Genomic DNA, 24,767 nt, shown 5'->3' with positions numbered 1-24,767 from the left:
TACACCGCGGAGTAATAACCCCCAATGAAAATTTTCAATTGCGACGATTCAACTCGCTTGTAATTTGGTTTCCAGTTTTTCGTTTCAGGTACTTACTACTTAGCTACTTACTTACTACATTTTCAACGACAAGACAAGTGAGTGAACACTGAACAACAACATTGATACGCGGCCTACTTTCATGAATGACTCATCCATGCCTTATATGAGCTTATATTAGTTGCAAATTTAATCGCTTGCAATCGAGTATTCATACGACTTAATGCTATATTTAGGAGAAATTTTCGTATTATAAGAGCCTGCTCGCAGCAAAGCCAGGTCGAGCGATTGATGAGAGGGGAAGAGAGGAGCTGGCAGCGAGTACCCCACAGTTGAAATTTTTTATAAGATGAAATCTCTTTTACGAAAAACATCCACAACGATTTTCTGTTTTAAAAGTACAAATCGAATGAACTAAGTAGATGTTTAATTTCAATTCTTGCATAAATATGTATGTAATTCAAATATCTTGTTACGTTACGGATTTGGTCATTAGTTCCCATTTCCGAACACCTGCGCGACAAAAGACGAGATAGGAAAGAAATAAAGACGAAAGTGGAAGCACTTTGATCTCTTGTATGTACCTCTACCTACTACCTACTACCTATCAATATTACTTGTCGTTGCGTATAGTTTTTTAAAACGAAATACCTAGGTAATTTAATTTAAAACGCAGCACTTCTTCCATACAAAAAGGTATGATAACAAAAAGAATGATTTACGTGATACTTCTACAATCAATCCAAGATGTACATGCACATCAGCATACAAAGTCTATAGGTACTTTGAATACGATTTCATGATTTTTTTACTTTCTATGTACTTTGGATTAAACAATATTTGTACAGCAAAAAATTTTCTAAACAAAAAAAAACGTATTTTCGCATACGAAATACATAGACGATAGACGCATACAGAATTGGCGAGCGAGGGGAAGCGAGACGCGAGTCTTCTGTACAGTACCAGCTATGTAAAACGTGTCAAGAACTTTGTTATTGTTATAAAATGTTATAATGAAAATATTACTGAAGTTTTTAGATCATAACTCGAAGCCTAAATAAGATAAATGAAAAATTGTTAAATATAAATTGAACATTATTAATAAACAGAAGTAGGTAATATTAATAACGGATATTTTTGAGTAGACAAAACTAGAATATAAACATCATCGTAGAACAAGGCAGTTGCAGTTGGCCGGTCAAACAATTGGATAGGTATCTTTCTTACGTATTGTGATATTGTTGAAAATAATTAATTCCCAACATCAGACAAAACTCGTTTACTAATTAGGTTTTCATCGTTGTTTTCAAAAAATAGATTACGAAAAAAAAAAATGAAAAATACGAGTTCGTCGTGTAAACTTTCGCTATTTATTTAATACTCTCAGGACACGGCAACCGACTTCATGAATATTATTGTAATTTAAACAAGTAGGTATGTAATCGTGAACTATGTAAGCTTTACTTTTGGTATTGCTGAAATTCTATTTTTTCAGAAATCAAAATCCGAGACTACACACCTCCTACTAAAAGTGCATACACCCAACTTCATTCAGGTTCAAGTTTAAAATTATTTTCGCGCCGTTAAATTGGTAATCAAGATTATCGTCGAACGTGCATTTATTCGATATTACGACTAATTGAAGAAATAAAAAATATATAATATTACCTCTGGTGATAACTGGTCATCATCTATGGCTTTTTTTGAGTTATGTTTTCGATGAGGGTCCAAGTCACTAGGGGGTTCTGAATTTGTCGTTGTTGAAACTGATGATGCAGCTTCTTCATTCGTTTCGACGGTAGTGCGTTGTTCATCGACGTTCAACAAGTATGCGGTCAAATTCCTCGATATTAAGCTATCGAATATGGTATTATATCTGCCTAACGAGTTTAACTCGTGGAACACTTCTTGTTCATAGTTGAGTAAAACAGAATCGATGCTTTTTGGATGTACATTTCCTTCTCTTCTGACTAAAATATTAGACTGATCCCAGGAACTGGTTAGATTATTGGTACCGATACCAATTACCGGTACATCGTACTCCAATGAGCGTCGATCAATTCTCAGTAAACTAAGAATTAATGCGACCTGCAATAATTCGTCGGTGAAATATTTCTTCAAATTGAACATCTTAATGGGTTACTTTATAAAAATTAATCTCAATCAATCACCAATTCAATGAATTTCGAATCGAAATGATTCCGGAGAGGTATGCACCAAAAAACGCATTCTGTAACATCAAATTAACAAGAATTAATTTTCGGTTGGCACAACAAATACAAAACGAGTCATAATTAGTCGATAAGATTGATTATACATATTATAAGAAAAACAGAATCGTGATATTTGTGGGATTTATTTAGCCAGTGCGAATATAATTTTAAATAAAAATCTATGTACGCGCAAGCGCACCTCTAGACAACGAAGTACAAAAATACGATCATATTCAATAGGTACAATATGACTTATCATGTGTTCATACTTCAAGTTACTGAACTCATTAACACAACAACAGGTGTGATTAATAAAACAATGTACGTTTTCCCCCTAAACGTATACTATTTATTTGTAAACGAGCAGCATGGCGTACATGAAACACCAGTCGACCGCATTACGAAAAGAAACAAATAATTTAAATTTGTGTTTTTTGCAAACGAATTTTATTACTGCAAACTTCTCGTAAATTGAAGTGGATTCGAATAGAGCAGTCTGGAAGATATAAATTATTTATGGTGTTGATTTTTTAGCCATGTTAGGCATAAAATGATTATACATTCTATATGAACAAAATGGTTTAAAATAAAAACTGAGTCATTCAACTCAAAGCAGGAATCATGAGAGCAATTTCCAAAAAATAAAATAAAATAAAAAATAAAAAAATTAACAATCAAAGTCAAAATCTATTGTGTTACCGCGCGTATATATGGCTCAAATTTCGAATTTAACTCAATCTCCCTGTCATCGTCCCTATAAAATTTTTTAAATCAAATTCGAAATCTACGACCCTCGAAACATAAAATCCGGAAAAGTTGGTCAAATTTTTGGGAAATGGGTTCAAGAAATTGAATTTCAACCATTTTGGAGTGTCTCTCAGACCACTGTATGAGATGTTTGAAGGTACAGAAATGGTTCCACAAGAATATGTAGGTAGGTAGGTATATATACATCTTCCAGTATATGTCTATTACTAACAGGTTTGGGAACTTCTGTTTTCCAAAAGCGCATTCGACGCATGAAAGCACAAACGATGAAAAGCGCAAACATTCGATAGGTAGCCATAAATGAAACTGAATAAGTACATATATATTTTCCTATTGATTTAAAATGGACGAGTCGCTGAAGTAGTTTACGTAAGTGAACACTGAACAGTTGTTGTTATGAAAGGTTCTTTCACGGGAAGATAACAAAAAACTTTCTACGACATCATATTATTTATGTAACAACGCAAAACGGAATTTCTATTGCTAATAGCAACGAGGATTTGATTTGAAGTTTGATTTTCGTAGATAATTTTGAAAGAAGATTGGAAACAAAAAAAAATGTACGAAGAATAAAATTCAAAACTGAAGACGAACTGTGCAATTCCAATTCCATCGTAAATGAGGAATAAAAGAAATTGAAACAAAAATAAGCAATCATCATCATTGGTCTCAAAAATGAATCACCTAATTCATAATTGCAATCATGAAGCTTATCAAGAAAACATCAAAGTTCCTCACAAGTTTCGATTCTCATTATAAAACGAAGTAATTTGCATTAGCATTCTACATTAAATACTCGAATAAAGTGACAGAATAACGAGTAGTTTTGGAATTTGAAGAAGTCAAGAAGAAATGAAATTTCATACAGTAAAATTTATGGAACTGTTGATTTTGTTTTAGTCAACACGATGAACAGTAAAAACTTGAAAAGGAAGTAGAGATAGATGTGGGAATTCACAGTACATGAATGCTTGATAACAATAGATGCACTTTAATACTTGGCAGTTGAAAATGGTACAATAATTTTGCTCACCTATGAATACATTTTTGATTATCGCTAAATACAGCAAGTTCAAAGTTGTTTTCACAATTGCACCATACAACAAACAGTTACACGAGAAGATTACAAACACAATGAAAAGTTGAAAATATTAAGCAAAAATACGAATGGAAAACGGGATCGGATCGATTCTTTCCATTGATACAGATTTTATATTTCGATTTAATAAACGAGAATCACGAAAATTAAATCAAATATTCAAAATAAATACTCAAATGTTCGTAAAAAATTAATGTTCTCCGTACAAATGACTCAGCGAAACTTCCTAACAAACTTGTCTCAACAACGGACCGCATATTATCACTACATGTTGTTATCATTTTGAAAATATCACAAAACTCCAAGGTCGCAGGTTTGAATGAAAGTTTACCTTGTTCCACGTATTCGTATTTGTAATCATTAGTGATTTCGTGATTAATGAAATGTTTGCAAAAATCTTTTTTTTTCATTGTTCGGTGATCAGTTTCAAAATAATTACGCAATTTGAATGGGAGTATGTAAAAGATTGTGGAAAAAAATTGATGATAACAATTTTATCGCGAATTGAAAGAAAAAAATTATACTTTTGATGGAACCACCTGAAAATTTTTTAATATTTTGAGTGAACTTGTGATCCATTGAGTACAATTTTTCGTGAGTTATGTCTTGAAAAGAAAATGAAAAAATTCATGGTTTGGTAAAATGATTGCCAAAAATAATGAACAATGAACTAATGAGATATTTATGGTTTATGACAAGTTATGTGTTCGATTGATAAGATTGATATTAGGTAGTCCTGAATCGTTATTTAAGATTTTGTTCATAAATTTTTCTTTAATTTTCCTCTAGTTGATCAGTATAGCAATTTTCTTACGTGCTTATGTGTTGAATTAATGATTAAGTGTATCTAACATGATTAGTGATAGTAATTTCTGAACACGTATTACAATTCATCAGCGGTTTCAAGCAGGTCATTTGTGGAAGAAATCATAATTTATTCAAAACTTTATTATGGGCGACGAAAGTACCAGAGACGAATTTTTGGAACCATCCTTAAGGAACGTAATAGAACAAAAATCACTGAAATGGGTATTTGTAGGTGGTAAAGGAGGAGTTGGAAAAACCACGTGCAGGTAATTTGAATCTTACATGATTTGTTACCGCTATCTACATACTTAGGTACTTGTGATTAATGCGTCTCTTGTTTTTTTTTTTTTTACTTTTAGTTGTAGTTTGGCTGTTCAGTTATCCCGAGTTCGAGAACGAGTTTTGATTATATCGACAGATCCTGCTCATAATATATCTGATGCATTTAATCAGAAGTTTTCCAAAGTTCCGACTAAAGTCAATGGCTTCCCTAATTTGTTTGCCATGGTAACAAATTGATAGATACCTCTTGATTATGTAGCTACTCTTGAATTAAAGCGAATATTTGCATATGTTTAGGAAATCGATCCCAATGTGGGTTACAGCGAGCTTCCAGAGGAGTACTTTGAAGGAGAAAATGATGTTCTAAAATTAAGCAAAGGGATTTTTCAAGAAATTATCGGCGCCTTCCCTGGAATTGATGAAGCGATGAGCTATGCTGTTGTTATGAAGTGATGATAATTCCTTCACCTTCAGTTAGAAAAAGGTTTCATAAGGTTACACTAAATCATTTGAAATATGTAATGATTTTTTTCTAGATTAGTAAAAGGAATGAATTTCTCTGTGGTGGTATTTGATACTGCTCCCACTGGCCACACGTTGAGATTATTGAGTTTTCCTCAAGTGATGGAGAAAGGATTAGGAAAATTGATTCGATTAAAACAAAGTATAGCACCATTTTTATCGCAGGTGATACAATATTTTTCATTATATTTATGTGATTGGTAATTCAATAATGACCTCGTAAATTAAAATAATTTTTGCTTTACGATGTGTAGTTTGCCATGTTATTTGGTGTAAACGATCAAACCTCTGACTCGGTGAGCAATAAAATGGAAGAAACATTGGATGTTATTCGGCAAGTCAATGATCAATTGAAAGATGCAGTGCGTATTCTCAATTTGTGACAGTTTTTTTAAAAACTAGTTTTCGTAATTACATGTTTTTTTATTTATAGGACCAAACGACTTTTGTCTGTGTATGCATAGCGGAATTTCTTTCGCTTTACGAAACTGAACGATTAGTTCAAGAATTGGCGAAATGTGGCATCGATACCCACAATATTGTAGTTAATCAATTGATATACCCTTCGGACAAGGAGAAACCTTGTAAATTTTGTTCATCTCGCATCAAAATTCAAACCAAATATATGGACCAAGTACGTGATTTATTTTTTTGATTATATGTATGCAGCAATAAGCTTCAAGTTTCTCGTGAACTGTTTCGTTGTTTCGAAAAACGTTTTTGATTGAGAACACGTTGTTTCATTTTTCACTGGTAATTAGTCAGTCATTTTGAAACTCCTGTGTCATTCATCTGTTTCAGATTACTGATTTATATGAAGACCTTCATGTTACTAAATTACCTCAGCTGGATCGGGAAGTTCGTGGTCCTCGTGAAATCGAAGAATTTTCTGAACATCTTGTCACTCCTTATGTACCAAATTCTTCTTAATGGTTATATTTTAAATGTTATACATTTCATGTTGATTATTTAACATTCTATTTATTATCCTTATCAAGTTAATGTAATTTCAAAAAATATGGTATTTATTGTGTTTGTTCTGCATGGCTATGATGCTGGAAATACATTTTAATGAAGTCTGGTGAATATGTATTTTTTTTCAATATTAAAATAGCCAACACTAACAAATGATAGCCTGATACTATAGGTGTCAAGACTAGTCAAGAGCAAGACTGAAAAATCAATTTTTGGTAGGTTCTAGTTGAATTTAAAGTGTGTTTTAATTTCGCGGATAAAGACAGGAGAATCTGCAGGGTACTGTGGTTGCTTCTGCTATGTACAAGTGGAATGCTTAAATTCATACAGTTATACAGTAGTGCATACGTAAATAGACAAATGAAATGATTGTTCATCAGCGTACATTTTGTGACTTGTGAGGCCAAGTGTACAGCTATAGTGAAGCGAAGCTGAGCAGAGCAAAGTCGCAAAGTAGAAATGCGGAAAAAAGGCATCGAACAGGATTCGGGAAAAAGAAAAACTTCGTTTTAGAAAAATGAAACAAATTGGTATGAGCATGTTTCAAGTGGTGTTTTAATTTTTGTTTTATAAAACATCCAAACTCTGGCGTCTCTGGCCTGCGCCTAGTGCGGTATTTAGTACTCCTACTAAAGAACTTAGCGATGTCGAATATCCGGATGCATCCGGATACAAACGAATTATTAATCCGGATCCAAAGTGTATCCGGATACCCGGATTGCACTCGGATATGCCAAATACAAAAGATAAGGTTGTGAAAAATCCACAGAATGAATTTTTTCAAAATTTAAAAATCGCTTATCACTTCATCACTAGAGAAAACTCGGAATGATGGCGACAATCCGGATGCATCCGGATATCCGGATAACGATTTTGGAGAAATCCGAATTTCCGAGTATCCGGATATTCGACAACGCTAAAAGAACTCCTATTCACTCGTGTTTATACTCGTGGTCTCGTCTCTCGTCACTGCGGTTCCAATTCCAAAGAAATATTCTCCCCCCCCCCTCCTGCTCCTATCATCATTCGAGCAGCGGCTGCGCGGATGATAAAAAAAAAGTGATAATACCATGTTTCAATTGTCTTAGGTTCAAATTTTTGCGAATTTTTGTTAATTGAGTGATTATATAATGAATACTTTGGGGTTTTAATACTATATTTGAATATATTAACTCATATATTAAAATACTGAAACCAACGTAGTAGAAATTGGTTAGTCGATAAAAGTAAAGTAGAAGTATTTTGATCAATTTGTTCAACATTTATGTCGTGCGTTATTTGTGGTGGTTTTGTAGAATTTATAGTGCTTAATTTAGAATAATACTTCAGAAAACATCATGCTAGCGTTAAAACCAGCAGTTTTCAACTGCCAACCTCACAAAAGATTGTTTTCTACTACGAGTTGGAACGGTCGAAGAATGTATACTTACGAAGAAATGCTAAAGATGAGAGGACCCCGATGTGTAAAACCTCACAGAGTGATGTGGAAATTTCTCGAGAAAACCAAAAAGTTAGTTGCAAATCATTGAATATACTTGTTATTGTTCATCAATGAATGAAAGAACTCATTTTTCACAAATATTGATGTTTCAGAACAGGAATATTCTTCCAACCACCCGTAGGGTTTCCATCTTTCAGTTTGAAATCCGCTGTAACTTCGATTGCTTGTCGTACTATTCCCGTTACCAGGAAAAGTGCTATATTAAATAAATTATTCATGAGAAACATTACGGAAATTTTGGCCACAAGCGATGTTGGACTTCCACTGATAGGATATGATATTCAAATTTCTCAGGTTTGAAAGTTATACAATTTACCCATGTTCTTTTTATGTGTATTCTCAATTCTATGTATTTTTTCTTGCATTACAGGTACGAGTAACTCCTGATTTTAGAGCCATTAATGTATTTTGGATTCCTCAAGGAACTGATAAAGATGATGAGATTCAACATCTTTTGAATGAGACTGCTAATCCTCTACGTAGTGAACTTATCAATTTAAGAACAATGGGTTTGGTTCCTGTGATTTATTTTGTAAAAGGTACACAATGATGTGAACGTTCACAGAAAACAATTATTCAGATAGCATGGTGATAATTGGGAATTTAGTTTGTAATTTATTTATTTCTTCATTGCAGATAAACACTATGCTCTTCAAGCCGAAGTTGATAGGCGCTTAAAAATTGCTGATTTTGGAGAAGACTACGTACCCGCTCTTCAAGAGCATCATCATCTTAAAGAAGATTTGCAACTCATAACAACTTTACCCAGCCAAGTGAAGGTAGAATAGATGGATAATCATCTTATTGATAAGCACAACATTCCAAATTATGGCACTTGATGTTATTAATGTTAATATTTATTTGCGTAGGAGAAAATTGCAAATTTGGAAGATGATCAACCTTTTGAGTATGATGAGGAACAAGAGTTGCCTGCGATGCGAATGGATGTTTTTGGTTTGAATCATAGTAAAATTTTGCACACGGTATGATTTGTCTGAATATGCGCCTTGTTTTTTTCCAAGTATTTTTTACTGACACCACAATATTGTTCTATCATGAATGTACAGGTAAAGCAGGCTGTTTCAAAATCTCGATTATCTGGTGCGAAAGGAATTGAAGATATTCTCAACAACCCGAAAGCAGTTTTTGAAATACCGTCAAATAGTATATTAGATAAAGATGTTTGGGATAGAAATAGTTTTAAGAAATATATTAAGCAACGTCAGAGAAAAATCAAGAAAGCTCAGCAAGCTAGTGCTGATGAAATGGAAATGATCCATACCCATTACATAGAAACATATGAAGCGTCTGACAACGACCCCAATCTTCATAATGAATTTGTTGAACATGCTTTTGAAGACGAGCTAGAAAGTAGCGAAAATTTTGACCAGTGTGATGATAGATACGAACAAGAACAATGATGAAGGAGTCATTTTCAAGTTTGTTACGAGAATAATAATAGGCACATGCGAGTTATTATTTAAGTACCTTACCTATATTTGAACATGTAATGTAAAATGTAATCATGTAGAAGAATGATACAGTACATGAGTTGTTATATTAATTAGTCAGATATTTCAATTTGATTGAGTGCTACGAGGTATAATATGTACATAATTCACCTCCGTAGTTACTGACGTTCTTGAAGATTCAGATTTTAGAATTATCAATATTTCTTAATGTAAGTAGTACAACTTTTTAAGGAAGAGAAAAAAGATTTGATCGCACGATGAATCCTGAAAATTGCAGGGACTGAATGCAAGAAAAAACTCCGGCAGTGTTTTTACAACTTTCTGTGATGCTAATTGCAGCGAGTGTGACTGTTTTTGGTTGGTCCCGTCAATGTTGAACTTTCGTCTTGCAGAGTTCACGAAATGGTGGAATTTCTAACATTATAGGAAACTTTCAATTTTTTTCATTCTCCATATGAAATTTTTTAATGGCTTCTTACATTCTTCAGTTTCGGAAATACCTACTTATGTCATTTGTTGTTAGTTGTTACGCTGTGTGGATTAATTTTCTGGAATCCGAGCTGACAAAACTGTATTCAACACATTTTTGTAAATTACGGCCTCTTTTACAGAAAATAAAAAAGAAGAAAACTGAGGATACCTTGTATTTCTTTTAGCGTTATGCTGATTTGATTATAAATTGGAAAAATCCATACCTTTCTTTCCCCTGGTCGGAGAAAAAAATTGTTCGAAATATTTACCAGGAAATGATGTACTGACTACTGACACCGACACTGTACTTATTTTTCCCGAAGTAACTCTTGTTATCTCTAGTAACAGATTCTTTCTAGTTTCTTTTGAGTATGAAAAATAATAATTGAAGATTGAGTACCTAAATTAAATTAAATTACTCAAAAATGACAAAGAAGTAGTTCCCCTCCTTAACCGATGACGTCATAGCAAAAGTTGAATGTTGAATGTTTTTGGGGAATTACCAATTACGTCATAGATTATTAGGAATAAACGTAACGTAACGTACATGATAAGGTGAGGAAATGGTTGGGAAAGATTTTCATTATTTTTAAAGTTTTTTTACTCATTCAAGTTGAAGTTCGATCGAGTTATTCGAGTTCGACGTTTGTTTTAACTCATTTTAAGTTTATAATCGTCAATTTTTGGAGTAAATTCTAGTATTGTTCATTTCATTTGATTGAGTTTTTCTTTCAAAATCAAAAATGTTGTGTCTAGATTTAGCTCCAAATCAAAGAATTATCGATTTAAAAGCTACTTTGAACAGTGGTCATGAAATGCCTGTGATTACTTGTGAGTACTCTAAACTGCTGAACTTTACGTACATCAGTAGGTACAGTTGAATTAAGATTTAGTATTGGTGTAATTTTCAGTGGGAACGTATCAAATCACAGGACGTCCTCAAATTCTTGAAACGTTGGACGCTGCGTTCAAAGCCGGATACCGTTCCATTGGTATGTAATTTTCTTATCGTATAGCCCAATTGAAACAAAATATGTATCTGATAAACATTGGTATGTGAGCTACAATGGCTTTGTACTCTTTTTCATAGATACGGCTGCCGTTTACCGTAACGAACAGGAAATTGGATATGCTTTGAGACAATTATTACCAAAACATGGGCTCAAACGAGAAGATATTTTCATTACTACAAAACTAGGTATGAGTATTTGTTATTGAGCCTTTTTTGTAAATTAATATTGTTGATGATCGGTTTCGTTATATTCAGCACCCAGTGATCATGGTGACGAACTTAGAGTAACACAAGCGGTTACAACGTCCCTGCAGTATTTGGGTATATCGTACATAGATCTGTATTTGATACACTGGCCTGGTGCCGCAGGATATTCACCATCAGATCCTTGTAATTATACGTTCAGAACAAATACCTGGAAACATTTAATCAAGTTATATAACGAAGGTAAAGGTATCATAAGGTCAATTGGTGTATCCAATTTCACTGTTGGCCATCTCAGTCAGTTGCTGCGCGATACTTCCATCATACCAGCCGTAAATCAAGTATGTGATATATATTTAGTACTGTCAAGTTGAGCGCATGTAGGTAACTTCGATTTCTATCATGATGAATTTGTGAAAATTACGATTTATTTTCAGGTGGAGTTTCATCCACATTTCCAACAAAGTAAGGAGTTGACAAATATCGCAAAGAAGAACGGAATCATTTTGCAAGCTTACAGCCCTTTAGGTGGAACTGCTAATCCTTGTTTATTGAAGGATCCTATCGTTAGCCACGTGGCTCACAGCAATAAAATTACACCTGGTCAAACTCTTCTGCGTTACGCTCTACAAAGAGGCTACGGTATGATTTGATTCATTTCGAATGAACAATTTATTCAATCCATTACATTTAATTATTTTTGTTGAAACAGCGGTCGTGCCAAAATCTGTTACTCCGTCTAGAATCGAAGAAAACTCGCGTCTAGAAAAGGAACTGTCGCAAGAAGATATTAATACATTAAATAATATCGGACGCAGGGATAAATACGCTTGGAACCCAGAGCCTGTTATGTGATCTGGGCATTCTAAATAACTAATCCACATTTACCTTTAAACATTACTGAATTTCAAACATTTAATCCTATTTCATCGTTAAATTAAAGTTAAATAACTCCTTTCATTTTTTTCTTGTACCTCTTTTAATATTTCCTAGTTTTTCCGTCCCATCGCTAAACTTGAAATTACTTTTATTATAATCCTAAATTCTTTTAATTTTGTGTTTATGTTTTTTTTTTGATAAATTTTTGTTATAAAATGTACGAGCTTAATGAATTCGACGCTAATTTTGCTGATACGGTTGCTAATTTGTGCTTCAAAAAGTTCTCCACTTTACCAAAATCTGGAAAGCCAATTCCAGAAAAAGAATGGGCCTCGTTAGCCGCAATAGTAGCACACGTAAATAATCAGTTGCGAATTATTGGTCTTGCTACGGGAACCAAATGTATTGGCGGTACCAAGATAAGTGATAAAGGCGACGTACTCAATGACAGTCATGCTGAGGTGAACAAATCTACCTTGTCTTCATTATGGTATATGTAATGTGAACATAATTTTCTTAAAAGTAATTTTTTGTCTTTTTTTGTGTGTGCGTAGGTTTTGGCTCGTCGCGGGTTTATGAGGTATCTTTTTGAAGAGATCAAAGCATTGCAACGAGGCGAAAACTCCTCTATTTTGTCTGTAGACAAACCGTTGAATAAGTATGCCATTAAAGATGGAGTTACATTTCATTTATTTACAACCCAGGTTCCTTGCGGTGATGCGTCTATATTTCCTAAAGAAAGTTTTGGCAAAGACTGTGAGGTTTCGGATGTTTTACTCCCTGGTTGCAAACGTTCGTTGTCTCAAAGTGAAGTACGTTCAAAAAAATTCAAGCGTGAACTTGAAGATCACTCTGTGGAATTTAGCCTTGTCGAAAATAGTGGCGTCATTGTAACAGATATTAACCGAACTGGAGCAAAATCCTTGCCATATGATATCAATCAGGACAAAAAACAGCCAGGTACAGAATATCACGTCGTGGGAACTGTTCGTACCAAGCCTGGCAGAGGAGACCGAACATTATCTGTGTCGTGCAGTGATAAAATTTTGCGTTGGAACTGTGTCGGCATTGAAGGAGCTCTATTATCATTTTTCCTGTCACATCCGATTTACCTAACTAGTATTGTGGTCTCCAGCCATCCGTCTTTTTACAACGAACTTGCCATGAAAAGAGCAGTAATTCATCGAAACGAAAACGTGGAAAAATTGTGCCGGAAACCTCCTCGCCTGTTGCATACAAGCTTAGAATTTGAGTTTAATAGGAGAAGAAGTCTGCCCAATGCGAAACCGTCCGCTTGTGGAATTGTTTGGTGCGATGTTGGAGAGAAGTGAGTTCAACCGTTTTGTTTCAATACCAAATTAGGTAACCACTATTATTGAAATACCTAATCGCTTACTTTTTCATTTTTCATTTTTTTTTAGGAATCACGAAGTTTGTGTAGAAGGACGTCGGTTGGGATGGACGAAGAAAAAAGCTGATAAAATTCAACCACTTCTTGTATCAAAAAAATGTTTTTTAAGTGATTTCAAGTATCTCGCCAGTGACGGAGATTACGATCAGTTAACTTATTTTCAAATTAAAAAATTGGCAGCACGTTATTGCAAAATGAGCGACGATTTCAAAAATGCTGTTGGGCTGTGGACTATTAAAAATCGTGATTTATTATCATTTAAGTGAAAATTTTTTACTTGATATTTGACATTTTCTCCATATTGTTAAATATTTCTTACGTGTATAGTGACTAGCTGGCTACGAAAAACCATCTCAGAAAAGTTGTCGAATTTCTCCAATTTTCGATTCATAGACTTTTGAACATTTTGACTCGTAAAACAATAACAATTCTGTGATAAACTCTTATTCTTAATTACAGTTTGCTCGGCAGTTCATGGGAAAGTTGAAATCATACAACTTCACTACTGCGAAATTCCATAAAACGATAAAAGTTCTAAAAATATGTTCATTGGAATGGAATATGGATGCGTACAAGCTGAAAAATGAAAATATGTATGTACTTTTCATTTCAATTTCTATTGTTATCAATGGTCAAAAAAACTCTATTATTTTTTCTTGCCTATGTTGATTAGCAATTTAGCATCTAATGTTGTCTATTTTCTAAGTTAATTTATTGTGGAATTTTAATTTTTTCTAATGTAAATTGTTTGATTTCATAAGAATAATAGAATTTCAAACTCGGCGATAAAAAAATTGAAATTGATTAGTTAGGTAAGGTACTGTGTTTTATCATTTCAATTTTCAACTTCAACAATAAAATTAAAATTGAAACAATTGAATTTTAAATTTTATTTCAACACTGTCGTTACCTTGTCTCGTCCTACGAGTGACGTCATAATACGTCAACCGTCATTCCGTCAACATTCAACAATCGAAAATCATTCCCCAACCCCAACCCCATCACTCCCAATAGTTTGTTTAATGTTTATTATTGTTTATTATGAAACGGACGAACTTCCAAAAAATGCGGCTGATTGTATGGAAACTGGAATGGTGCTTAAAAAATTGAATTTATAAGTGTACATTAATTCATTTTTGCTCGTCCGTCCATGATTCATTTTTATTATGTTACTCTCGTGTATTGATAGTAATTATAGTAAAGTGTTTCAATTCGAAATAGTGAAGAAATCGGTGCTTCAAAGTAAGTGTATGGGCGTTAACCTACAGGTTATTTTGTATTTTCCAACACTTTAGACATTTTACATTAGTGATCATTTTGATAAAATCACACATTTATGATTTCCTTAAAGTTTCATATGCTGAAATATGAAATCATTTCGTATCAATGGTCCTCCCGATTTGAATGGGCATCTACTTTGTACACTAATAATTATCATCAAGATTGTGGAAAGTTTTGTTTTGATGCGGTTTACAGGATAATGCCTAGATGGCCCTTGCTTAAGCTCGCAAATTTAAAAAAAAAGATCATAATTATTGTTCTCGTTCTGTTTAAATATGATTAATATCAGTTGTAAGTTTTGTTCAGAAATGTCAGAATACAATTTTCATGATTTGAGTTCAGATGATAGTAATATTATGCGGTACCATATACTTTTGAATAATGATACACGGTATTCAATCATCAAAATTATTTTCTGATGTAAATCGTTATTCTTTGATTCGGATAATCTATTTCAGTTTTTTAAAATTCAAATTTTTGGTGTGTTCAGCGTTTAGCTCAGTAAGCTCAGTGAGTAGATAAGCATCTTGCGCATTCTGCATTAGATAACAGATTCACTTGTTGATATTCATTTGCCATGTTATCTTTTTCATGTTTGTAATGCATTCGGAAGGTATAAGGATAATGAAAATAAAATACATCCGTATTCCTTTATGATCTGTTCTTTCTACGTTTTAATTATGAATACTAGATGATCAATTCCAATGATCAATGTGTTAGGTGTTATGTTCTTAAAACAACACATTTCATGTATATAGACTGGTAGAGGTATAGGTACTGTGTACATTAATTAGTAATGATGTGAATATTAAATTACTTGTGTGTGCGATCATTTCAATTTCAATTTTTTCTATACTGTAAAAAGTATATCTACATTTTGACAATTCACAACTTTGTGAGGAAATAGCCTTCCTTCAACAACAATGAATCAATGAATGAATTAGGTGATGTGTAGTATAGAAAATAAATTCATATGAATCTGTTTTTTAAAATCAGTTTCTGAATGACTGTCACAGTTTTCCTGCAGATCAAGAATTCGTGGTCTTGAAATTCAGTGAAGTAAACTGGAACCCTTTCATTTGAAACACCACAATTCAGTTTAGTTTCTTAATTGAAACACTTATAACAGACGTAATTTCGAAGTCGCCACTATTGTTATTTTTATAATGCTGGTTTACACTGGATGAATTTATGTTCGGGAGAAATATTCATTAGGATAATTGATATGTGGGGAGAAAAGTAGGAACGCGTTTACGAAGAATCGTTATATTATTATGTTTTTATTTGAACAAGTAGTCTAATAAGACGATTGGCTATTATTTTATTTTGTAAGTTTTACTATACGTTTTGAAATTATTTTTGCAGGTTGACGATGCTTTGGCTGTATGCGTTTGTGTTGGTTATCCACTTCGCTTTTGCTCAAAATCCATTTGCTGAATTTGGTAGACCCAATCAAGGAAATCCATCGAGCATCAATTCACCATGGAACAGCAATGTAATTTTGAACGAAGCGTAAGTTACATGAATTGAAATTAAATTTTTTAAAAAGCTTTTGTTGAGAGCCAAAATACCTAACAAAAAGAAAATTTCATGTATGATTGTTTTCAGTACATTTTTTGTGGTCGCAAGTCGTGTGGTAAGACCTGCACAGGTTTACCGGGTCGCAGCTACTGTATACTCGATGAAACACCCTTTAACTATTCGTTCATCAATTCAAAGAAACGGTGTTGAAGTTGCCGCTGACTCTCGAGATGTGAAAAAGGGGATTGCAGAAGTACTTTTGATGAGGGTACGTTGATTAATTTCATAAATTTGAATTTGTTTTAGAATCGTTTTGTTTTCAATTTATTTCGCCTTAACAGATTCCAGCTACAAGTGTTAGTGGTAACTATAAACTGAAAGTAGAAGGTCTGTATTCCGGAGTTCTGGGAGGTGCTGCTTTTGTGAATGAAACCACACTCATATTTTCTCAAAGATCCATGACTATTTATATTCAAACCGATAAACCGATTTATAAACAAAGTGAAACGGTAAAATTAAGAGCCATTCCTATTACCACCGAGTTGAGAGCTTTCGATGGCATAATCGACGTGTATATGTTGGATCCCAAAAAACGTATTATGAGAAGGTGGCTTTCAAGACAGGTAATACACAAGTACACAACTGCATTCCGTTTTACAGACAGCTTTCGATTTCTTGAATCTGTATTCATAACTCGGAATTGAATATTTTCTAGTCAAATTTGGGAACTGTCAGCTTAGAATACGAGCTTTCAGATCAACCAGTGTTTGGTGAATGGACTATTAGAGTTTTGGCGCAAGGTCAAGTTGAGGAATCAACGTTTCTCGTTGAAGAATATTATCAGACGAGATTCGAAGTGAGTTTATTTTATTAATTTGTTTTTTACATACTATGTACATATCAAAAATTGAAACTATGATGATTACTAATGTCATTCCATAGGTAAATGTTACTATGGCTCCGTTTATTTTTACCACTGACGAATACCTTACGGGTACCGTGATGGCAAATTATACTGGCGGTGCTCCGGTGGTTGGAAATCTTACGTTGAAAGCTTCTGTAAGGCCATTCAAGACTTCAAATATTTATATTAAAGATTTTACTCCCATCTCTGAAAAATATTTTTATTTTGTGAGTAGTTCGTTTCCTAATTTTTCATTTCTATAAAGCATAGACGATTTTAAAATGTGTATTTCTATTTTATTCAGGATGAATCGTATCCATTCTGGTATCCTCAACAAAAGCGAGATAATCTGCAGAGAATTCCTCATTTAACATGGGTAAGTGATTGAAACTACTATACATGCGTTGGCATGCAAGATTTTCAACTCAACTTTTTATTGAAAAATGTATCTAATTTCAGTTTCGAGGAACATATCAATTTCAATATCCTGTCCAAGATCTGATTCGAGACATTCCTAATTTAGACGAATACGAAGTCGTTATTACTGCTACAGTAGGGGAACGATTTTTGGATGAAATCGTTGAAGGATATTCCGTCGCTCGATTCTTCAATTCTTCAGTTAAAGTGTTCTTCTTGGGATCAGAGCAACAAGTGTTTAAACCTACATCACCATTCACAGTTTATGTAAGTTTTTCTAATATGTACTTTGATGTGATGAAATAAGTAAATGAAAAGATTTTGTAAATTCGGGAAAATTTCTGATTTTTTAGTTGGGAGTGTCTTTCCATGATGGTTCGCCATTACCTCTATATCGGTTGATGGACAGTAAACTCGAATTAGCGGCAGAAGTTATAATGAAGAGTGCTGGTCGTCATTCTATCGATATCCCAGTTGGCAAGCCAGAAAATGGTATTTGGTCACTAAAAATTGATTTACGAAGTCAGCTCGGTGAGTCTGGTTGAAAACAATACACAGTGCGTTAAATATTTTCCCAGTTTTCACAGTCGTTATAATTATTTATGCATAGGTTTGGGAAACACTCAACAAGGAAGTGAAACTTTGAAGGATGTAGATAGTATTCATATAACAGCTACGTTTAGAGACATTGGAGGTGAACGTAGTTATACAGAATTATATCTTCAGGCGTATTACTCTCCGACAGATCATTTTATCAAAGTATCAACGAGTACTACCGATGCAAGAGTAAGTTGGTTGCACTGGTCCGATGTTCGAGTGTTCGAAAATCTTGAAAAAAATTTCTCTTGTAATATAATTTTGAAATACTTTTGTTCAGGTTGGAGAATACATAATGTTCCATGTCCATAGTAATTTCCAAATGGAAGTGTTCGATTATGTGTTACTTTCAAAAGGCATCATTCTGTTAGCTGCTCAAGAAACTACTTCATCTAATGTTTACACATTCGCTGTCACTTTATCCGCTGAAATGGCGCCTTCTGCCACGATCGTGGTTTATCACGTTGGAAAATTTGGAGATATCATCGCGGATAGTTTGACATTCCCAGTGAATGGAATTTCGCGTAATAATGTCAGTAGAATATTGAGAAATATTTTTATCCACATTTCCATTACTAGCTGCATAACGTGTCATATTTTTAATTTGTAGTTTACAGTATTCATCAATAATCGTAAGGCTAGAACTGGTGAAATTGTGGAAGTTGCTGTTTACGGCGAACCAGGTGCTTACGTTGGCCTTTCCGGTCTCGATAGGCCGTTTTACAGCTTACAACTCGGAAACGAACTAACATATGCTAGAGTACGTAATTAGAATAAACAAATCACCAGCTTGAAACTTAATTTGTTAATTCAACTTCATTTTATTAAAGGTATTATCAAAAATGAATTTATATGATCACGAAGGAAACAGCTCATTTTTGCACACGTGGTTATCGCACTCAGGAGACCCTGACGATATTGTTCATTTACCTTCATCATCGCATGGAATTGATGCGAATCAGACTTTCACGTAATATATTATATATTTTTTAAAAATTTCTCTAATATAGAGTACTCATTTATAAATTGTCTAATTTTTGAAATATTGCAGGTTTGCAGGACTTATAGTTTTTACTGATGTGGTTGTTCCAAGAAAGACGCAATATCGAAATTACACAATGGGGTATAATTATCGAAATGGTGATTTGTTTTGTTTGAATTTATTTGACTTCCTGTGATAATTTGCACATTTTCCATTTATTTATCAATTTTTTTCTCTCGTTTAGCTCCAACTTATAATATGACTGAATTAAATCTCTTTCGAAAAATGCGTTATAATCGCATACAAAGACATTACGAAAATGTTTGGTTATGGAGGGATATAAATATTGGTCCTCATGGTCGATACATCTTTGAAATTCCTGTACCTCATAAACCTGCTCACTGGATGATAACAGCATTCAGTGTGAGTCAGTCGTTTGGCTTTGGAATGATACAAAAACCTATTGAAGTATGTATTCGTTCTTTAAAAACCATTAACCTACGTGTTATGAAGTATGGCTTTTTGATTTTCCTTTCTTGCTTGCAGTACATGGGTATCTTACCATTTTTCATTAACGTTGAAATGCCTACGAGAAGCAGGCAAGGTGAACAAGTTGGTGTAAGGGTCACTGTTTTCAATTACATGAAGAACGCTATAGAAGCTGTGGTACTTTTAGAAGGCTCGAATTCTTATAAATTTGTGCACGTTGAAGAAGAAGGAATTGTAAGACAAATTTTATTGTATGAAGCATTTTATTGCGCGAATTTATTTATACATTATTCTTATTATTAGGTAAGTTCTTATTCTCCGCGAACTTCATTTGGCGAACATCAATTTTTCGTATACATCAAAGCGCAAGATGCTGTCATTGTATATTTGCCTATTGTTCCTGTCAAATTGGGAGATGTAGAAGTCTCAGTGCGCGCTACAACTTTAATTGCCAGTGATAGAGTTTCTCGTATTTTACACGTCGAGGTAATGTACATATTTTTTTAAAAGTTCATTCAAATCATTCCTAGGTTATAACACTTCTGTTTGTGCCCTTTCGTTTGCTTTTAGGCTGATGGTTTGCCGCAATACAGACACGAGTCAGTTTTGTTAGATCTGACGAATCGTGCATATATATTCCAATACATGCATGTAAATGTCACTGAAACTCCTATTATACCTTACGATATTGATCGTTATTATATTTATGGATCAAATAAAGCGACTATTTCCATAGTAGGAGATGTAGTTGGACCTATTTTTCCAACGATGCCCGTAAATGCTACTTCCTTGCTCAGCTTGCCGATGGTAAGTTCTGAATTGCTGTGTGTGTATTTTTTTGGTCTGTAACAAAAATAATTTTTCCCCTGTAAAGGATGGTGCCGAACAAACCGTTTTTGGATTTGCGGCCATGATGTACACGACTACGTACATGAGATTAATCAATGCTCGAAATCGGACTCAAGAAAAATACTCATTCCATCACATGAATATTCAATATCAACGTATGATCTCTTTTATGAATGATGACGGCTCATTCAGTTTGTTTCGTAGTGACTGGTTAGCTGTTTTACTATTTTTTCTTTCAATTTTGAATTGTTTTTCTTGAAACAATGCTTATGATTGTGGACGTGTGTTATGTTTTCTCAGGGATATATCCCCGAAGAGCGTATGGTTGACCGCTTATTGCATCCGTATTCTTCAAGAAGCGAGGTTTTACGAATGGGAAAATTATCTATACATAGATCCAGAAGTAAGCCGAAGAGATTTTTTTTTTAAATTTAAAAAACATTGTAGAAAAATAGTTGATATGACAAATATTTTCATTTCAGATCATCACAAAATCGTTGAATTGGCTATTACTTCATCAAACCGAAGAAGGTGCTTTCTATGATGTTTCATGGATACCGGATCGAAAAGCCAATATATCTGCACACTTGCCGAATGATTATAAACATCGTAATATTTCGTTAACTGCTCAAGTTTTGATCGCTCTAACAACTGTAAAAGACGTTGGGGTTGGTATTTAGTTTATTGATCATTATATGCAATGTGCTGGACTGTATTATTTAATTCGATTCAATTTTAGTCTTTGGGAGGCCAAGTAAGCAATGCTCAGTTGAAAGCGATCCAGTGGTTAGAACAAAATGCCAAAGTTATTGATTTACGAGGTGATCCTTACGAAGTTGCTGTGGTAGCGTACGCATTGATGTTAGCAAAAGCAGCTTCTGCTGGCATAGCCTACGATACTTTGAATAGAAAGATGAGGCAGGAAGGTAAATCAATTTTGTGGATGCTATTGAAATTAATCACGAATGCGCTTAAAACACGTTGATGTACAGGCGGATTGATATATTGGGGAAGAGACGCTGTTCCATTGCCTCCCAATAAACTGGAAAATCAGAAATCATATTTGCTACCTCGATTGCCGTATAAGTACGATTCGATGAATATCGAAGCTACTGCTTACGCTCTATTGGTCTACGTACAGCGGCGACAGGAAGATGTCATGGAAGGAATTGTTAAATGGCTGAATACTCAAAGATTAACCGATGGTGGTTGGGCTTCGACACAGGTAAATTATTCTGGTTAAAATTTTCTAGGAAATGTGTCCAACTCATTGATTTAATTAATACTTTTAGGATACTGCTGTTGCTATGAAAGCCTTGATGGAGTATACTAATCGTGAAAGAATCAGAGATGTATCTGGGTTGTCAGTATCTGTCGAAGCTACCGCCTTATCAGGTCATCCTAGATGGATTTATGTCAACAGCAAGAATCTTGCTACTCTTCAAAAGATCGATGTATGATCATTTTCCTTGCTAGTGAATATTTGTATAGGTACATTTAGATGATGATTTTAATAATTTGTTAATTTTGTATTAGATTCCACATGCTTGGGGCACCGTTAAAGTTCAAGGGAAAGGAGCTGGTTTCGCAATTCTTCAAATGCACGTCCAATATAACGTAGATATCGCCAAATTCCAAACACAGCCGCCAATTCAGGCATTTTCACTTGTGCCAAAAGCTCACTTCCACGGTAGAAATCAATCTCACATTATGTATTATAGTTGTCAGAGGTAATTCCGTACATTTTCGATTGATTAACAATTATGAAGCTTGAAAAGACGAATCCTGTATGCAAAAAAAAAATCATGTTTCAGATGGACTTATCTAAACGAATCTATAAGGTCTGGTATGGCAGTTCTTGATGTCACCATCCCAACGGGGTATATTATACAACAACAAAATCTCGACAAATACGTGCGCTCTCGAACTATTCCGAATTTGAAAAGAGCTCGATTTTTAGAGCAGAAAGTTTTATTCTATTTCGATTATGTAAGGATTTGGTGTATTGAAATGTAAAAAATTCGCGTTATAATATTTATAATTTATATTCTTATTCCACAGTTGGACGATTCTGAAACTTGTATACGATTCACTATTGAGAGATGGTTACCAGTTGCCAACATGTCGAGATATTTACCTATTCGCGTTTACGATTATTACGCACCAGGTTAGCAGGTTTTAATGAATATTAATTTTTTAAAATGAACTGAATTTTTCTAGACTAGTCTAATTTTTCAGAGCGTTTCAACGAAACTATATTCGACGCCACACCTACTTATTTGCTGAGTATTTGTGAAGTATGTGGCAGTAGTCAGTGCCCATATTGCCCTATTTATAATACAGCTGCAGTGTTCAAAGCTACAATTTTATTCAGTATTTTAATCACATTCCTTGTGAGGTATTTGAGGTAAAATAACATGTGATATGTTTGTTCACGTTGATTTCTCTTAGGCTTTTATACGTTTTTATCAATTTTTTATATTAATTTATGTATTTCTTGTGCAATCGATAGAAGTTCAACTTTTTGAGAAATGGAATCTGAAAAGATTCGTAAGAACTGTAACTGTTTGTTCTTTTGGGGGGTTCTATGACCATGTCGAGATTATTTTAATAATTATTTGAAGTCAAATTTCTCTGCTAGGTATTTTAAAGTGATATTAATTTGATTGAATTTTCAATTTTCCTTTTTTTTTCTCGGTCCGTTGTAAAAGTATTTCTAGTCTACACGGATATAGATCTGTGAATATTTCATCACTTGTAATGTCAAGCGCATAATTTTTGTAAGAAATTAATTTCTCATTGATCTATTCTGTTTTTTACATTTTCAAATCACATTTTTTTTTCCTTTTTGTGATTTGTGATTTGTTATTAGCAGTTGTATATGTATTTGAAAAAACCGTAATTTTTTTTTTTTTCATTTGTTCGTAACTGCATTGAGAACGATTGTACATTTTTTATAATTTTTTATTGATTTTTTTTACCAAATTTGATTTTTTCAAAATGATTTTTTATTTATTTGTAGATGATACGTATTTTTACGACTTATTCTCTGTCGATTACGATCGAATCTCATTAATTTTACTCTACGTGTAATTTCCAGAGCTTTTACCCCGAACAAACTGATACTGTTTTAATGCTTTTTTTATTTTTTTAGCTTTTTAAAGTAGTTGTTACTTATTATTTCTATGATATGTACTTTATATCGAATCCTAATGTTATGTAACACCCAGCAGTCTTTTGTGTAGAATGTTGATTGTACCTAATTGAAGATTTTGATCACATTTTTATATAGTTTTAAGTAACGAAGCCGTCCACTTTGATGCACTTTCTATTTTACAACTTTCATTGTCATCGTTAAATGTACCTAGTTATTGGAGTTGTATAGTATTTTTAAAGAAATTGTCGATTTTTCTACTATAATGTACGTAAACGGAAACAAGATATTTATTAATTTATTTTCAATGGCTCTTGTTTTTGTTTGCCTGCGTGATAATTTTAATTACTTGTGCCTTAAAATTTGTGATCTTCTTATAAAGTGTTGTCCATTCAAAGTGCCTTTTAAATTTTAAAACATTATGTTACCCCTTGAAAAGTTTTATTTTCAATACCATAATACTGTTTGACAAAAATTCTTATTTGAAAATTTTCATTTTTGAGTCAATTAATACTCATTGTTTGAACATCGATCTGAATTTGAAAGTAATTTCGCTGATGCTTGCAATTATTTGGTAGTTTTTATTATTTTTTTCTCAAGTTATGATAGAGTTTGAATTTGTATTATCTCACGTAAACTGCGTAAACACCTTGAAAGACTGTACTATTATAAATTGAGCTGTGCATTAGGTTTTTTGTTCTTATCATTCAATGTTATTTTTATAATCACAAGTCCGTCCGCGTCATAATGTTAAATTGTTTAAGCGTATTATAATACATATGTATGATTATGTAAAGGACACATTTTTTGAAAAAAATGTATACGTGGTGTTCATATGAGAAATGAGAATGAATTAAAATATTCCATTGTAACTAACAGCATTTCATCATTATTTGTTACTTTCATACATTTTTTCTT

General features: G+C 33.4%; 6 protein-coding genes across 7 annotated transcripts in view; 5 read left to right on the top strand and 1 right to left on the bottom strand.

The window, feature by feature from the left end:
• Positions 1 to 4,382, bottom strand: part of cnc (cap-n-collar) — a 91,205-nt gene extending 86,823 nt beyond the window's left edge. Inside the window, exons 1-2 of the mRNA XM_065344908.1 lie at positions 4,054 to 4,382; positions 1,708 to 2,269 (exon numbers count right to left, since the gene is read on the bottom strand). Of these exons, the coding sequence (XP_065200980.1) occupies positions 1,708 to 2,169 (462 nt within the window). The 5' untranslated portion in view covers positions 2,170 to 2,269; positions 4,054 to 4,382. The remainder of the gene's footprint in view (positions 1 to 1,707; positions 2,270 to 4,053) is intronic.
• A 349-nt stretch (positions 4,383 to 4,731) lies between these two features.
• On the top strand, positions 4,732 to 6,816 carry LOC135831989 (ATPase ASNA1 homolog). Its single transcript, XM_065344909.1, has 7 exons — positions 4,732 to 5,192; positions 5,286 to 5,433; positions 5,506 to 5,657; positions 5,745 to 5,895; positions 5,985 to 6,092; positions 6,164 to 6,364; positions 6,532 to 6,816. Exons 1-7 carry the CDS (start codon positions 5,071 to 5,073, stop codon positions 6,658 to 6,660), a joined length of 1,011 nt encoding a protein of 336 aa, XP_065200981.1. The 5' UTR covers positions 4,732 to 5,070; the 3' UTR covers positions 6,661 to 6,816.
• Positions 6,817 to 7,756: 940 nt separating this feature from the next.
• LOC135831985 (uncharacterized) lies at positions 7,757 to 9,770 on the top strand. The gene is made up of 6 exons (XM_065344905.1): positions 7,757 to 8,215; positions 8,299 to 8,500; positions 8,577 to 8,745; positions 8,843 to 8,985; positions 9,076 to 9,189; positions 9,274 to 9,770. Exons 1-6 carry the CDS (start codon positions 8,043 to 8,045, stop codon positions 9,625 to 9,627), a joined length of 1,155 nt encoding a protein of 384 aa, XP_065200977.1. The 5' UTR covers positions 7,757 to 8,042; the 3' UTR covers positions 9,628 to 9,770.
• Positions 9,771 to 9,908: 138 nt separating this feature from the next.
• LOC135831986 (glyoxal reductase-like) lies at positions 9,909 to 12,325 on the top strand. The gene is made up of 6 exons (XM_065344906.1): positions 9,909 to 10,980; positions 11,061 to 11,141; positions 11,240 to 11,347; positions 11,417 to 11,706; positions 11,803 to 12,007; positions 12,078 to 12,325. Exons 1-6 carry the CDS (start codon positions 10,893 to 10,895, stop codon positions 12,218 to 12,220), a joined length of 915 nt encoding a protein of 304 aa, XP_065200978.1. The 5' UTR covers positions 9,909 to 10,892; the 3' UTR covers positions 12,221 to 12,325.
• A 134-nt stretch (positions 12,326 to 12,459) lies between these two features.
• Positions 12,460 to 14,535, top strand: Adat1 (Adenosine deaminase, tRNA-specific 1). Its single transcript, XM_065344896.1, has 3 exons — positions 12,460 to 12,705; positions 12,799 to 13,571; positions 13,666 to 14,535. Exons 1-3 carry the CDS (start codon positions 12,460 to 12,462, stop codon positions 13,919 to 13,921), a joined length of 1,275 nt encoding a protein of 424 aa, XP_065200968.1. The 3' UTR covers positions 13,922 to 14,535.
• LOC135831980 (CD109 antigen-like) lies at positions 14,118 to 24,721 on the top strand. Of its 2 annotated transcripts, none has more exons than XM_065344887.1 (28): positions 14,118 to 14,248; positions 16,302 to 16,448; positions 16,545 to 16,725; positions 16,799 to 17,080; positions 17,173 to 17,313; positions 17,400 to 17,588; positions 17,666 to 17,737; positions 17,821 to 18,045; positions 18,132 to 18,309; positions 18,389 to 18,564; positions 18,656 to 18,907; positions 18,986 to 19,135; positions 19,206 to 19,345; positions 19,427 to 19,515; positions 19,602 to 19,825; positions 19,904 to 20,080; positions 20,150 to 20,332; positions 20,417 to 20,653; positions 20,721 to 20,905; positions 20,996 to 21,098; positions 21,178 to 21,363; positions 21,435 to 21,621; positions 21,688 to 21,920; positions 21,988 to 22,149; positions 22,232 to 22,425; positions 22,510 to 22,684; positions 22,757 to 22,862; positions 22,934 to 24,721. In XM_065344887.1, the coding sequence occupies exons 1-28, from the start codon at positions 14,130 to 14,132 to the stop codon at positions 23,104 to 23,106; spliced, it is 4,866 nt and encodes a 1,621-aa protein (XP_065200959.1). In that variant the 5' UTR covers positions 14,118 to 14,129; the 3' UTR covers positions 23,107 to 24,721. The 2 variants fall into 2 exon arrangements, with proteins under 2 accessions (XP_065200959.1, XP_065200960.1); XM_065344888.1 differs by lacking the exon at positions 14,118 to 14,248 and adding an exon at positions 14,662 to 14,897.
• Positions 24,722 to 24,767: the final 46 nt, after the last annotated feature.

The sequence above is a fragment of the Planococcus citri genome, chromosome 1 (genome assembly GCF_950023065.1).
Source record: "Planococcus citri chromosome 1, ihPlaCitr1.1, whole genome shotgun sequence".
Taxonomy (NCBI): domain Eukaryota; kingdom Metazoa; phylum Arthropoda; class Insecta; order Hemiptera; family Pseudococcidae; genus Planococcus; species Planococcus citri.
Note: the sequence above shows the minus strand (reverse complement) of the source record. Positions and strands in the feature narration are given on the sequence as shown.

What these genes read in the sequence shown, in the direction of transcription:
- Adat1 (XM_065344896.1), top strand. Translation starts at nt 12,460, where the DNA reads ATGTACGAGCTTAATGAATTCGACGCTAATTTTGCTGATACGGTTGCT. An exon ending in TCAATGACAGTCATGCTGAG is followed by an intron (nt 12,706 to 12,798) that starts GTGAACAAATCT and finishes GTGTGTGCGTAG; the next exon opens with GTTTTGGCTCGTCGCGGGTT. An exon ending in TGGTGCGATGTTGGAGAGAA is followed by an intron (nt 13,572 to 13,665) that starts GTGAGTTCAACC and finishes ATTTTTTTTTAG; the next exon opens with GAATCACGAAGTTTGTGTAG.
- LOC135831980 (XM_065344887.1), top strand. Translation starts at nt 14,130, where the DNA reads ATGGGAAAGTTGAAATCATACAACTTCACTACTGCGAAATTCCATAAA. An exon ending in ATGGAATTTCGCGTAATAAT is followed by an intron (nt 18,908 to 18,985) that starts GTCAGTAGAATA and finishes TTTAATTTGTAG; the next exon opens with TTTACAGTATTCATCAATAA. An exon ending in ACGTTGAAGAAGAAGGAATT is followed by an intron (nt 20,081 to 20,149) that starts GTAAGACAAATT and finishes TCTTATTATTAG; the next exon opens with GTAAGTTCTTATTCTCCGCG.
- LOC135831989 (XM_065344909.1), top strand. Translation starts at nt 5,071, where the DNA reads ATGGGCGACGAAAGTACCAGAGACGAATTTTTGGAACCATCCTTAAGG. An exon ending in GTTGGAAAAACCACGTGCAG is followed by an intron (nt 5,193 to 5,285) that starts GTAATTTGAATC and finishes TTTTACTTTTAG; the next exon opens with TTGTAGTTTGGCTGTTCAGT. An exon ending in AAACCAAATATATGGACCAA is followed by an intron (nt 6,365 to 6,531) that starts GTACGTGATTTA and finishes CATCTGTTTCAG; the next exon opens with ATTACTGATTTATATGAAGA.
- LOC135831986 (XM_065344906.1), top strand. Translation starts at nt 10,893, where the DNA reads ATGTTGTGTCTAGATTTAGCTCCAAATCAAAGAATTATCGATTTAAAA. An exon ending in TTTCATTACTACAAAACTAG is followed by an intron (nt 11,348 to 11,416) that starts GTATGAGTATTT and finishes CGTTATATTCAG; the next exon opens with CACCCAGTGATCATGGTGAC. An exon ending in TCATACCAGCCGTAAATCAA is followed by an intron (nt 11,707 to 11,802) that starts GTATGTGATATA and finishes ATTTATTTTCAG; the next exon opens with GTGGAGTTTCATCCACATTT.
- LOC135831985 (XM_065344905.1), top strand. Translation starts at nt 8,043, where the DNA reads ATGCTAGCGTTAAAACCAGCAGTTTTCAACTGCCAACCTCACAAAAGA. An exon ending in TTTCTCGAGAAAACCAAAAA is followed by an intron (nt 8,216 to 8,298) that starts GTTAGTTGCAAA and finishes TTGATGTTTCAG; the next exon opens with AACAGGAATATTCTTCCAAC. An exon ending in CTTTACCCAGCCAAGTGAAG is followed by an intron (nt 8,986 to 9,075) that starts GTAGAATAGATG and finishes TTATTTGCGTAG; the next exon opens with GAGAAAATTGCAAATTTGGA.